At 35.4% G+C, this 11,003-nt stretch overlaps 1 protein-coding gene and 1 long non-coding RNA gene across 2 annotated transcripts; both read right to left on the bottom strand.

Moving 5' to 3' along the window:
* Nucleotides 1-285: 285 nt before the first annotated feature.
* Nucleotides 286-891, bottom strand: LOC110935311. Its single transcript, XR_002589037.2, has 4 exons — nucleotides 844-891; nucleotides 652-755; nucleotides 496-548; nucleotides 286-374 (listed from the first exon to the last, which is right to left on the bottom strand). It is a non-coding gene; the product is annotated as an uncharacterized LOC110935311 (long non-coding RNA).
* Nucleotides 892-2,647: 1,756 nt separating this feature from the next.
* LOC110938054 (protein FIP1) lies at nucleotides 2,648-10,786 on the bottom strand. Its single transcript, XM_022180524.2, has 14 exons — nucleotides 10,485-10,786; nucleotides 9,510-9,597; nucleotides 9,314-9,422; nucleotides 9,157-9,206; nucleotides 7,653-7,719; nucleotides 6,789-6,861; nucleotides 6,582-6,637; nucleotides 4,882-4,978; nucleotides 4,704-4,791; nucleotides 3,914-3,976; nucleotides 3,792-3,851; nucleotides 3,567-3,659; nucleotides 3,055-3,117; nucleotides 2,648-2,988 (listed from the first exon to the last, which is right to left on the bottom strand). The coding sequence occupies exons 1-14, from the start codon at nucleotides 10,526-10,528 to the stop codon at nucleotides 2,905-2,907; spliced, it is 1,035 nt and encodes a 344-aa protein (XP_022036216.1). The 5' UTR covers nucleotides 10,529-10,786; the 3' UTR covers nucleotides 2,648-2,904.
* Nucleotides 10,787-11,003: the final 217 nt, after the last annotated feature.

Below are 11,003 nucleotides of genomic sequence, written 5' to 3'. Positions count from 1 at the left end.
TATACTTTAAGAGAAGTGTCTGGGAAACACGCCTCGACCCACGCCTCGACCCGTAATAACCCGTTTTAACCTCTAAAATATAGCAATAGAAGATTTTGTACATTTGTGATCGATATTCAACAACGGTGGAGACAAAGTTGTCAGTGGACTCCCTGTTGCAGCGGAGTTAGACAAAGTAACCTCCAACCCGGTCTTGGGAGAAACCTAGTAAAAATACAAAAAAGAAAACTATCGTGAAATTGAAGCTAATCAATTTAAACAAAATTAGTTTATGTACACGAACATACCGTAACAGTTGGTTTTTGAAGTAAATGAGAAAGAGAAGCAACTGCAGTCATATACAAAGAGATACACGACTCTGGTCCGTGTCAAAGCTGCAATAAAAAAAGGTAACAATTTTCTAGAAAAAAAACATGGAAAGTAATAATAATATTTATGAAATATGGATTATAGCAAATGTTCATCCATATATTTGACTTAGACAGGGGGCAAGACCTGTAGTCCTTGTAAGCTTTTTCGTAACCGCATTGAGTCATAACGTTGTATACCTATGAGTCATTAGTAGTGGATTAATGATAAATACTATTTTGCTAATGTGACTTACAACTAATGGTGCAGAAAGGGAGTATTATATATTATATATTAACTTACAATTTCTCATGACCGTGGATGATAGCCCACTGTGAATCTTTCACACACTCGTGAGCCCGGTTTCTCTCACGGAATTGCAAGTTCCATGATAATTCTGCACTCAACTATAGGAAATAATTACATACTATATCATTAATATGTCTAGCTCAAGTTATCATGTAGAAAAAAAAAGAGTTTGAGCTAAGAAAACACCTGCAATCTGACTCAAATGAAACATTGCAAACGCATCCAAGTTCACCTAGACGGAAAAAGTAATAGTAATCAATCAGCATGGGTTATAATGAATCTATAGTCACAAAAATCATACATGTATAACCCGTTACAACTTATGTATCTGTTAATTTTAAATACCAAAAAGATATTCGGTTAACCGCTTTTGTACTTCTTAAATTCACCTCTTTACAAACTTCTTATGCCTCTTTAGACGACCTTGCATAATTAATCAAAACCTGAAACATTAATCCATAACTACCATAAGAACGAAAGGTACAATAATATCAGACCCACAACTATAAAAATGTCATAAAATTGCTAGCGCAAATCATATAAAATTCACCAAATCTGATGCGATTAAGTTTAAATAATATTTTTTTAATGTGACTTCCAACTAATGGTGCAGAAAGGGAGTATAATATATTATATATTATCTTACAATTTCCCATGACCGTGGATGATAGCCCACTATGAATCTTTCAAACACTCGTGAGCCCGGTTTCTCACACGAAATTGCAAGTTCAACGATAATTCTGCACTCAAATATAGGAAATAATTACATAGTATATCATTAAATATGTCCAACCCAAGTTATCATGTAAAAAAAGAGTTTTGGCTGAGAAAAAAACCTGCAATCTGACTCAAATGAAACATTGTAAACGCATCCAAGTTCACCTGAAAGAGTTTTGGCTAAATATGTATTATCATCAGTAGGTGTAACCACAGTTTCTAATTATACAAACTAACAACACAACAATTAGATGTGAAGAATACCACGTCATACATAAATAAAACTAAAAAACGCACAAATCTGAGGCGATGAAGTTCATAAACATCACAAAACTCATCAAAGCTAGCACAAATCATATAAAATTCACCAAATCTGATGCGATTAAGTTCAAAAACATCACAAAATTCATCCTCGATAAAGCAAATCATATGAAATTCATCATAATCGATCAATTAAGTTCTTCAACAACACCAAAATTATCATCCTTTGTAATGAGATTAATAGATCTGAGATGAAAGAAATCTTACATGAAGAACAGGATCAAAGAGGTGGTATGCGACAGCGGGTCCTTTTGGATTGTGTGAAAACCCTAGAGAATATATCTTTTTTGTGAAACACAAGCTTGCAATGATTTTACCCCAAATAAATCGATGTCAATCAACAGAAATCGAACCTCCAGATAGCTATTAGATTGCGATGAAGATGAGGAAAAAAGTAGATCTTTGATGTAGGAGAAACATCTTACAATCGATTGAGAACAAAGAAGAAAGGCAAGATAGAGAAACGACTGAAATTTTGGGGCAATTATTAGGGTTAGGAAGATGGAACACAAAAAAAAACCCGGTTCAGGGGAATAAGGAGGCGTGGATAGTCTAGATGATGAACACGGTAGCAAATAAAAGGAGTGGTTGACATGTGTCTCAAATGAATGTGAAGGGGACAAGTGTCCCAACCTTTGTTGCTTTATTATATATAAAGATAATCGACTACATTTTAACAACTATGTCGTAACCATAACAACGACGATGACAACAACAATAACAAGAAGAAGAACTTCAACCTTTTAACAACTTTAACATATCGTTTGTTTATTTTTTATTAAAATTATATAATATACTAATATATTCGGTTTTAATGTGGATAAACGGTTTCAAGTAATCGGATGGGTGTCACGTAAACCATACCCGCTCAGAACCTGTGAAAACTTTTAAAACTCATCCATACCTGTCCTATTGTCACTTATACAAGCTTATGGATTTCCAGAATGGTTTTAGCCTATCTATAATCTCGAAACACATTTCTCGATCTGTATCTTTTGAGTTTCGTACTGTTTCAGGTTAGACGAGTGTGTTACGGCGGCTATCTCCTCTTTTATCTACACAGTTATACTCAAGCTTTCTATAACTATGTTTTCAGTTGCATGTTTTTAAACGAAACAACCTACTGTAAAATGAACCAAAAACTGTTTCGTGTTTGTATCTGTATCAAGAGCAAATGTTCAAAATATTCCACAGATTTTGCTATTTTTTTCAGCTTTGTTGGGTTCTTGATGTTGAAATCTTCTTGTGCAATTCGAGTTTTGACATCCGCTCAGCCTCAAGTGCTCGTTCAAGCTACAAAAGAAATGTTTCACAAGCGTATTTATCAATAAATATTAAAATGTGTTGCAGAAAAAATACCTTTGCGGCTCTGGTACTCCATTCTCCTAGTATGGCTCGCAGCCTTTCGTTTTCCTCCATATACTATGTTTCATTACCAACAGAAAGCTTTAGAACATAAGTATAGATAACTATGGGGCTGTTTGGCAACATCTGAATGGTTAAGTGCTGAACCAGTAAGTAAGAGGTCTGAACCATTAAGTGCTGAACCAGTAAGAGGTGAACCATTAAGAGCCAGTATAATGCTTAACCGTTCAGAGGCAAATGTCTGACCAATTCAGATTAGAGGTCTTAACCATTCAGACTCTGTATAAATCTTAACCATTTAGAGGCAAATGTCTGAACCATTCAGACATCTGCTCGTGAAACAAACAGTCTGAACCATTAAGTGCTGAACCAGTAAGAGAGGTCTGAACCATTAAGAGCCTCATTAAGAGGTAAACAAACAGCCCCTATGTATGTTTATCTAATTATTATACCGGGTCAATTATACGTAACAATCTTTAGTTGACATTTGACGGTATCAGAAATACCTGATTGTTCGTGTTACGAACACCCTGGATTTCAGTCTCTTTCTCAGCAACCAGGGATCGAGCGAGACGTAATTCAGATTGTAGTTGATTCATCTGCAGATACAAATTAAACTATTTATGCAATTTTTATACAAACTTATATTCCAAAATATAATTTAAAGGGTGCGTAACTGCCTATCATATAGTAAACAACAAAACCAGCTGATACGATCATTACACTATTACCTCAGCTGAAAGTGTTCGTAGCTCTTGATCACGAGCTGCTAACAGATGAGCAAGATCAACCTACAGAAAACAACGAATTAGAAATGCCATAAAACTAAAAATGTTATAAAATCGTATTCTACCTGAGGTGCCATCCCATCACCAGCTTTCTCATATTTGCTTAAACATTCTTGCAGTCGAAGAATCTACAGCGATATAAATGGTCTTATGAATATTTTTAATCAAGAAAAGCACATAAAATTAGGCCTGTAAACGAACCGAACGTTCATGAACTTGTTTGGCGGGAAGTTCGTTTATGTTCGTTTATTTAATAAACGAACGAACAAGAACAAAAAATTGTTCGTTTAATTAAATGAACGAACATGAACACACCTTGTGTTCGTTCATTTATGTTCGTTAACATTCTTTTATGTTCGTGAACGTTCGTTTATGTTCGTTTAAATTTTATTAAATACATAAATAGTTCTATTTATATAAATATTAGGTTTTCTAACTAGTTATATAAATATAACTAATTAGTATATCTAGGAACCCTTATTTAGATGTGTTTTCGGATGAAATGTAATATATTAGACTTGTTTCTTCAATCATGTTAATTTATGTTTATTCAAATATGTTTAGTAATTTTTTTATGTTCGTTTATGTTCGTGAACTGTTCGTTTAGGCTTTAAACGAACGAACATAAACGAACACGAACATGCCCCATTTCTTAATGAACGAACACGAACAAAAAAAATGTGTTCGATTATATGTTCGTGTTCGTGTTCGGTTAAAGTTAAATGAACGAACACGAACATGCCTATGTTCATGTTCGTTCGGTTCATTTACAGGCCTACACAAAATCACCAATCTAACCCAATTCTCTGAATATTACAATTGGTGATTATTTTTTTCATCAATAATTATTATTACCTCCTCACTCAGAAAATTAAGATTCTCTCTCTGATACTGTAGCAAAGCCATCTGCTGATCAGATAACCGTCCACCATCATTATTATACCTGTGATACGCAACATCTCTCAGTAATCAGTAGTTTCTTACGCTAACTAATCAAGCAAGTTAATTGAGGATTAATGAGGTAGTGTGATACCTTAACCCTTCTAGAGAGCTTGACGGTTGAAGGGGAGAGTACAAAGACTTCAAAACATCGGGCTGGGATTCCAACGTGTTGTATTGGTGTACATTACCTGCAAGCGTTACCAAGCGTCGAATACTTGATTAATTCATATAATGAACTGCCATCTATGTAGCACGGGGACTCCATTTATGTGGCCGTACCCGTCTCGGGTACTTGTCGGGGACGGAAACTCCATGGGTATTCGTCGGGGACGTTTCCTAAATGTTTCCATGTCGGGGACGTATCTGGTAGAAGTATCCAGCCCGTTTCCATTTGTTTTTAGGGTTTTTACCCTTTCAAATTCCACAACCGGTCATTAAATAAATAGACCTATCATATTCGGCTTCTCTAATCTCTAAACTCTCAAGTCTCATCATCTCTAATTCTCTATCGATTGCCGATCTCTCACTAGATGAACCGGAATTTGAAAATGATTTGATTATTGATAATTAATTACCATTGGAAGATGTAGTATTTTTGGAATTTGTTTAATGTATTTTTATTTTTTTATATTTTTTATTGCCGTACCCGTATCTTGGAATTTTGAGTTTTACCGTTCCTCGTTCCCGTATGGTCCCCGTACCCCGATCCCGTACCCGTTCCAGTGCTACTTAGACTGCCATAAACTTATAATCATCATAACCATAACTGCGATGTCGGTTAATGGATAACCATAACCATAACCGATCGGTTATGGCGGTCTCAGTTAATCGGTTTTGAAGGTTATAGCGGGTCGGTTATGGGTCGATTAACCATGAATTTAGGCTTAGCTAAAAATAGCTCAAAAAGTTTTTTTGAGCGTGCAATAAATTGTTATTACACATTTTTATATATTAGTATTTTACATAGTATTAAAGAGTACATATAATCTATACTATTAATATCCATTATTACCGAATATTTAAACAAAACGATATGATATAATCCATAAATTCAAACAAACATTAAACCAAAATGACATGATATAACCCATAAATTTTAACAAACGTTCAATCAAAAACATCAAATGGTGTAAAAATGGTGAAAAGTCCATATCCGACAAAGATTATACTACATGTCGGTTCGGTTATGGCGGTTATAGAAACATTGATAACCATAACTAACCCGCTACTTTCGGTTTTCACAAAAACAATTAACCAATTACCAACCCACTGGTTTTTTATATGGTTCGGTTTTATCGGTTAATTCGGTTATGGGTCGATTAATTCGGTTTTTTGCACACCATACAACACTGAACTGTAATTAATTTGTGTCCAAACATGAAAGATGTTTCAAGTGGATTTCACTGGCAAATAAACTTGAAATCTCATATATGCATACAGAACTAAGAAGATGGTATCATGGTAATAAAACTATGAGAACCAAAAGTAGGATACACCTCCACCACAATCAACTTCATTCTTAGGCAGGCGATATTGTTTTTTTTGAAAGGCAAATTTGGATCACTGACGGACCACTGGAGTATCATCGTGTCACCAGCGGAACCACCCGATCATATCCATCTCCACTAGGCATAATGCCCATACACCAATTCAGGAGGAAACCCGATAAATATTGGAAAACCCCCCTTGTGGGAATCGAACCCAGGACCTATTGGTCCCAAAGCCTTATCTCACCCCTAAGATGCCACTAGGCTATAAAGCCATGGGCAGGCAGGCGATATTATAACTTACCAATATATACACTCATGAAAGAACCAGCAAGGATAGCTTCAACCACCATGATAATCCTGAAAATTAAGAGCTAAGGAAATGTCAGCAAAGAGTATCAATCAATTCAACCGTAGGATTCATAGGCTAATATACAATGATTAAGAATGACGCAAATTAGACTAATATTAATATTGAAGTTTCAATATCGTACACCGGAAAAGAAGTTACCTGAGTATCATAGGAATCGGAAGAATTCTAATATTTGGCTCCCAGACCATAATTAGCAGCATCACCCCGGTACCTTGAATACGATACGAATTTAACTTTTTGTTGGATGCCAATAAACAAATACAAATGCAGTTTCCCTAGCCTTTTGAAGTAGCAAATTCAAATTCATAAAAGGCTTACTAAATACCCTTTTATAGTTTTAAGAGTTAACTTTCGTTTTGCTCCCTGTGGTTTGGTCATTTTAACGGTTTTGCTCCAATAGTTTAAAAATAGTCATTTTCCTCCCTGATCTTTCGAGTTTGTCGCCAGTTTGCTCCCTAGCTCTAACTCAGTTAAAACGTTCGACTAAGTAGGGGTATTTCGGTAGTTTACTCCCTGGCTCTAACTCAATTAAAACGTTTAGTTAAAAGTCGCGGTAGTCGTGGTCGGCAGGTGCTAGTTGCAGGTGGTGGTGGATGGTTGTGGATGGTGTGGCCGGTAGAAAGAGTGGTTGGAAAGATGTGAGATCAGAAAAGAATTACTTATATACATGTAAATAAACAAGTTATAGGTTTATTTAGGTGAAAAGACTTACATGCCCTTGCTTTTATCTATAAAATTTACCAAAATACCCTTCTAGTTAACGGATTTTTTGGATGGAGTTAGAGGCGGGGAGCAATATGACGATAAGTTAGAAAAATCAGGGAGGAAAATGGCTATTTTTAAACTATTGGGGCAAAACCGTTAAAATGACCAAATCACAAGGAGCAAAATGGAAGTTAACTCTAGTTTTAAATACACGATTGCGACTGAATAGTTATTTTGAAAACAGAAATATTCATTCCCTGTCTAAGAAACAGAAAACTGTAATGAAAATACACATACCATATGATGTACTGGCAAAGGGCAAGCGAACAATATGCTTTAACTTTTGACTGAAAATATAGTAACCCTACATAATATAAATCAATGTTATGATCCCATCCTATAAGCACGTCTTCTACGAGTCACACCAGTGATAAACATAGATTCCAGCTCTCAAAGGGATTTTTTTGTACTTATACCCAACGTAGTTTGAAATCTTGAAAAATACATCTATATGTTTTCAGAACTTTTCCAGTTATATGTTTTCAAAGTGTGAAATGTAGAATCATTCACTTGTTTATATCAGGATTACATAAAGTCCATAAATGATTAAACCTAAAGGGAAACAGAAATGCATGCAATACGCCCCGCTTGCGGTGTGCGCATATAATGTACATATGTGCTATGCAGTTAATATCGGTGAGATATCGGTTATATCGGTCATATCGGTCCCCTAGTAAAATATCGGTGTCAAATATCGGTGAGTATATCGGTACCGATATTATCGGCGATATTGACCGATATTTGACCGATATCTCACCGATATTTGACCGATATAACCGATATATCACCGATATATCACTGAATTATTATTGTTAAATTGCTATATATGTAAATTTTGCATTATATTAAAATTACCGATATCCCACCGATATCTCACCGAGATAACCTATATCTCAAATATCGGTCCTTGACCGATATCCGATATTTTACCGCATTAACTGCATAGCATATGTGTGGGCCCTCGGGGGGCAAAAGTGAAATCATGGTTTTAAAAAATGTTTGAGGCGTGCCTCGAGGCGAAACGGCCAAAAAACGAGTCTGAGGCGCGCCTCATGGTGTTTTTAATGTATATACGCCTCAGAGGGGCTGAGGCGCTAAGAAAGCTGCGCCTCAGGGGATTTTGATAGTTGTTTTTGATGTTTTTGACTTTTTGTGTTAATTTCAAGCATTTCATGTCTTTTTTAAGTGTGTTTTTGATGATTTTGATGAATCTGATGATGAAATTATTTAGTATTATTATTTTTATAATATATATAATTTTATATTTATTTATTAATACCGCCTCGGCCTTACGCCTCGTTTCGCCTCGAGGCTTACGCCTCGTGAGGCGAAGGGAAAACGCCTCGAAACTCGTTTCCGTTCTTTTAAACCTTGAGTGAAATTGCACTAATTTTAACGTTAATTTACTAATTTCGTGAAAATAACGTTAAAAGCGGCAAACGGTTAATCATGCATCATGTGGTGGCGTTGACAGCCGAAAGACAAGGGGTACATGCACTAATCGGCCTTTGTCCTGATTGTTGCTGAGTGTTATGTGCCTTATGTCCAAGGCTTGATGCAAAACTACTATCGAGCCAACGGTCTCACTGGAAGCAACCTCTCTGTTCCTACGGGATAGGGGTAAGGCTGTCTACATCTTACCCTCCCAAGACCCTACCTTAGCTTTGCTATTAGTGGGATTTACTGAGTATAATGATGAATTGCTGATGATCAATGAAAGCTAAAGAACGTAAAACATTACCTGTAATCTAATTTTCTGGACTTGGTAAACCATATATTGCTGGAAGATACCTGCACGAAAAGTAATTTTGGCTTGACAAAGGATACCAGAACACTAAATAAAGCGGAAATGCGTATCATTACCGGATCAAACAGAACATAAAAAAACAATAAAATACCAGTGATGATCAACAAAATGATGTCACAGGTGCAGAGTATCTGTAACGTCAAGTATTTCTCAGACTCGAATATCCACGGAGCTCCAATCGCCAATGCAGCATAACCTGACTAAAATCATACATAATCATAGCTAAACAAGCGTTCGAAAATCTTTAATATCGTAGCGAAGAAACAAACACAAGAAAAGAGACTTGCCAAAAGTAAACAATACAAAATGCTACCAACGATGCTTGTACGTTTCCGGTGCCCACTTAAAGGCGCTTCATTTGATATATCAAGAAATCTATAATAAAAAAAAAAAGTTAACATAAACCATTAGCTTTATATTAGTTATAGTTATATACTAAGATGCATCAACTGTCTTCTACATAGAAACAACAAGACTTCCATATAGGGCTGCAAACGAACCAAACGTTCGGCGAACAGTTCATGAACCGTTCGGCGGGAAGTTCGTTTGTGTTCGTTCGTTTACTAAACGAACGAACAAGAACAAGAAATTTCGTTCGTTTAGTTAAATGAACAAACATGAACAGAGGTTGTGTTCGTTTATGTTCGTGAACGTTCGGTAACGTGTTTGTTTGTGTTCGATACTTCATTAGTGTTTTTAGTTTTTATATTTATTTATATACTTTAAAATTCCGAAAAATTAAATATCTAATAAGTGCCGATGTATTATATATTCTGTTCATAAATGATTGTTTGCGTTCATTTGTTTCCATTTGTGTTCTTGAACATTAGTTTGTGCTCATTTGTGTTCGTCAACGTTCGTTGCCTAAAATTAACAAACAAACACAAACGAACACGAACAGGTTCATTCCTTAACAAACAAACACGAACATAAAATCCCGTTCGATAAGTGTTCATGAACGGTTCGCGGACACATATATTTCTTAACAAACGAACATCGTTCGGTTCGTTTGCAGCCCTACAGTTCCATATGTAACTATGCAATATACCGATCCGGATTCGGGTATGCACCGAAACGAGTAATTGTCATAAACATTTAACCTAATCATTCACTAAGCATTCACTAAAGCAAAACAATTGTCATGATAATTTAACCTAATCTGGGTGTCTAATACACTAAATATTTATGAAAGAAAACCTATGAAGAATTTAATAAACAAAATCATAACTGGATGATTCAGTCAGCATTATGAGAATACTTACAAATAATTATCTTCTGGAGAAGCAGCGGGTCGATCGGAAGACATGATCTGTGAAAGTAAACTAGGGTTTCCAGTTTGCAGGGTGTTTTCAATAGATTGATGATGAAGAAGTCGATCGGGATATGTATGATTATTAGAGAATTAAACGGCTGCTTTTAGTCGGGTTGAAGATGACCCGATTCAACGCCTGATTTTGGTTTCTTCAGATGATCGAGTGAGGATCAGGTGTTTGTTATTATGATCTTATCATTTACCCCCAAATCGCTTCACAAAACTCAGTGTTCAAATAATCATGTCTCATCCAATATTAATTAAAATTAAAACCTACATAAACTATAGCAAACTTTCTGTGCATAAGGACTTGTAAGTTGTGCTTTGTGTGTTTTTCAAAAAAAAAAACTTGATTTTTTTGTTTTGACCCAAAGGTTTGTACATTTTCCAATTTTAACCCTACATAATTTGTTTTTTTAACTTTAACCAAAAATTTTTCATTATTTGCAATTTAACTTCACAACTTTTA

Source organism: Helianthus annuus, chromosome 4 (assembly GCF_002127325.2).
Source record: "Helianthus annuus cultivar XRQ/B chromosome 4, HanXRQr2.0-SUNRISE, whole genome shotgun sequence".
Lineage (NCBI taxonomy): Eukaryota > Viridiplantae > Streptophyta > Magnoliopsida > Asterales > Asteraceae > Helianthus > Helianthus annuus.
Note: the sequence above shows the minus strand (reverse complement) of the source record. Positions and strands in the feature narration are given on the sequence as shown.

Coding starts and splice junctions, on each gene's coding strand:
- LOC110938054 (XM_022180524.2), bottom strand. CDS start 10,528: ATGTCTTCCGATCGACCCGCTGCTTCTCCAGAAGATAATTATTT. Junction 4,979..6,581: donor TTTCATGAGTGTATATATTG/GTAAGTTATAAT, acceptor TAACGCTTGCAG/GTAATGTACACCAATACAAC. Junction 2,989..3,054: donor GGAGTACCAGAGCCGCAAAG/GTATTTTTTCTG, acceptor TTTCTTTTGTAG/CTTGAACGAGCACTTGAGGC.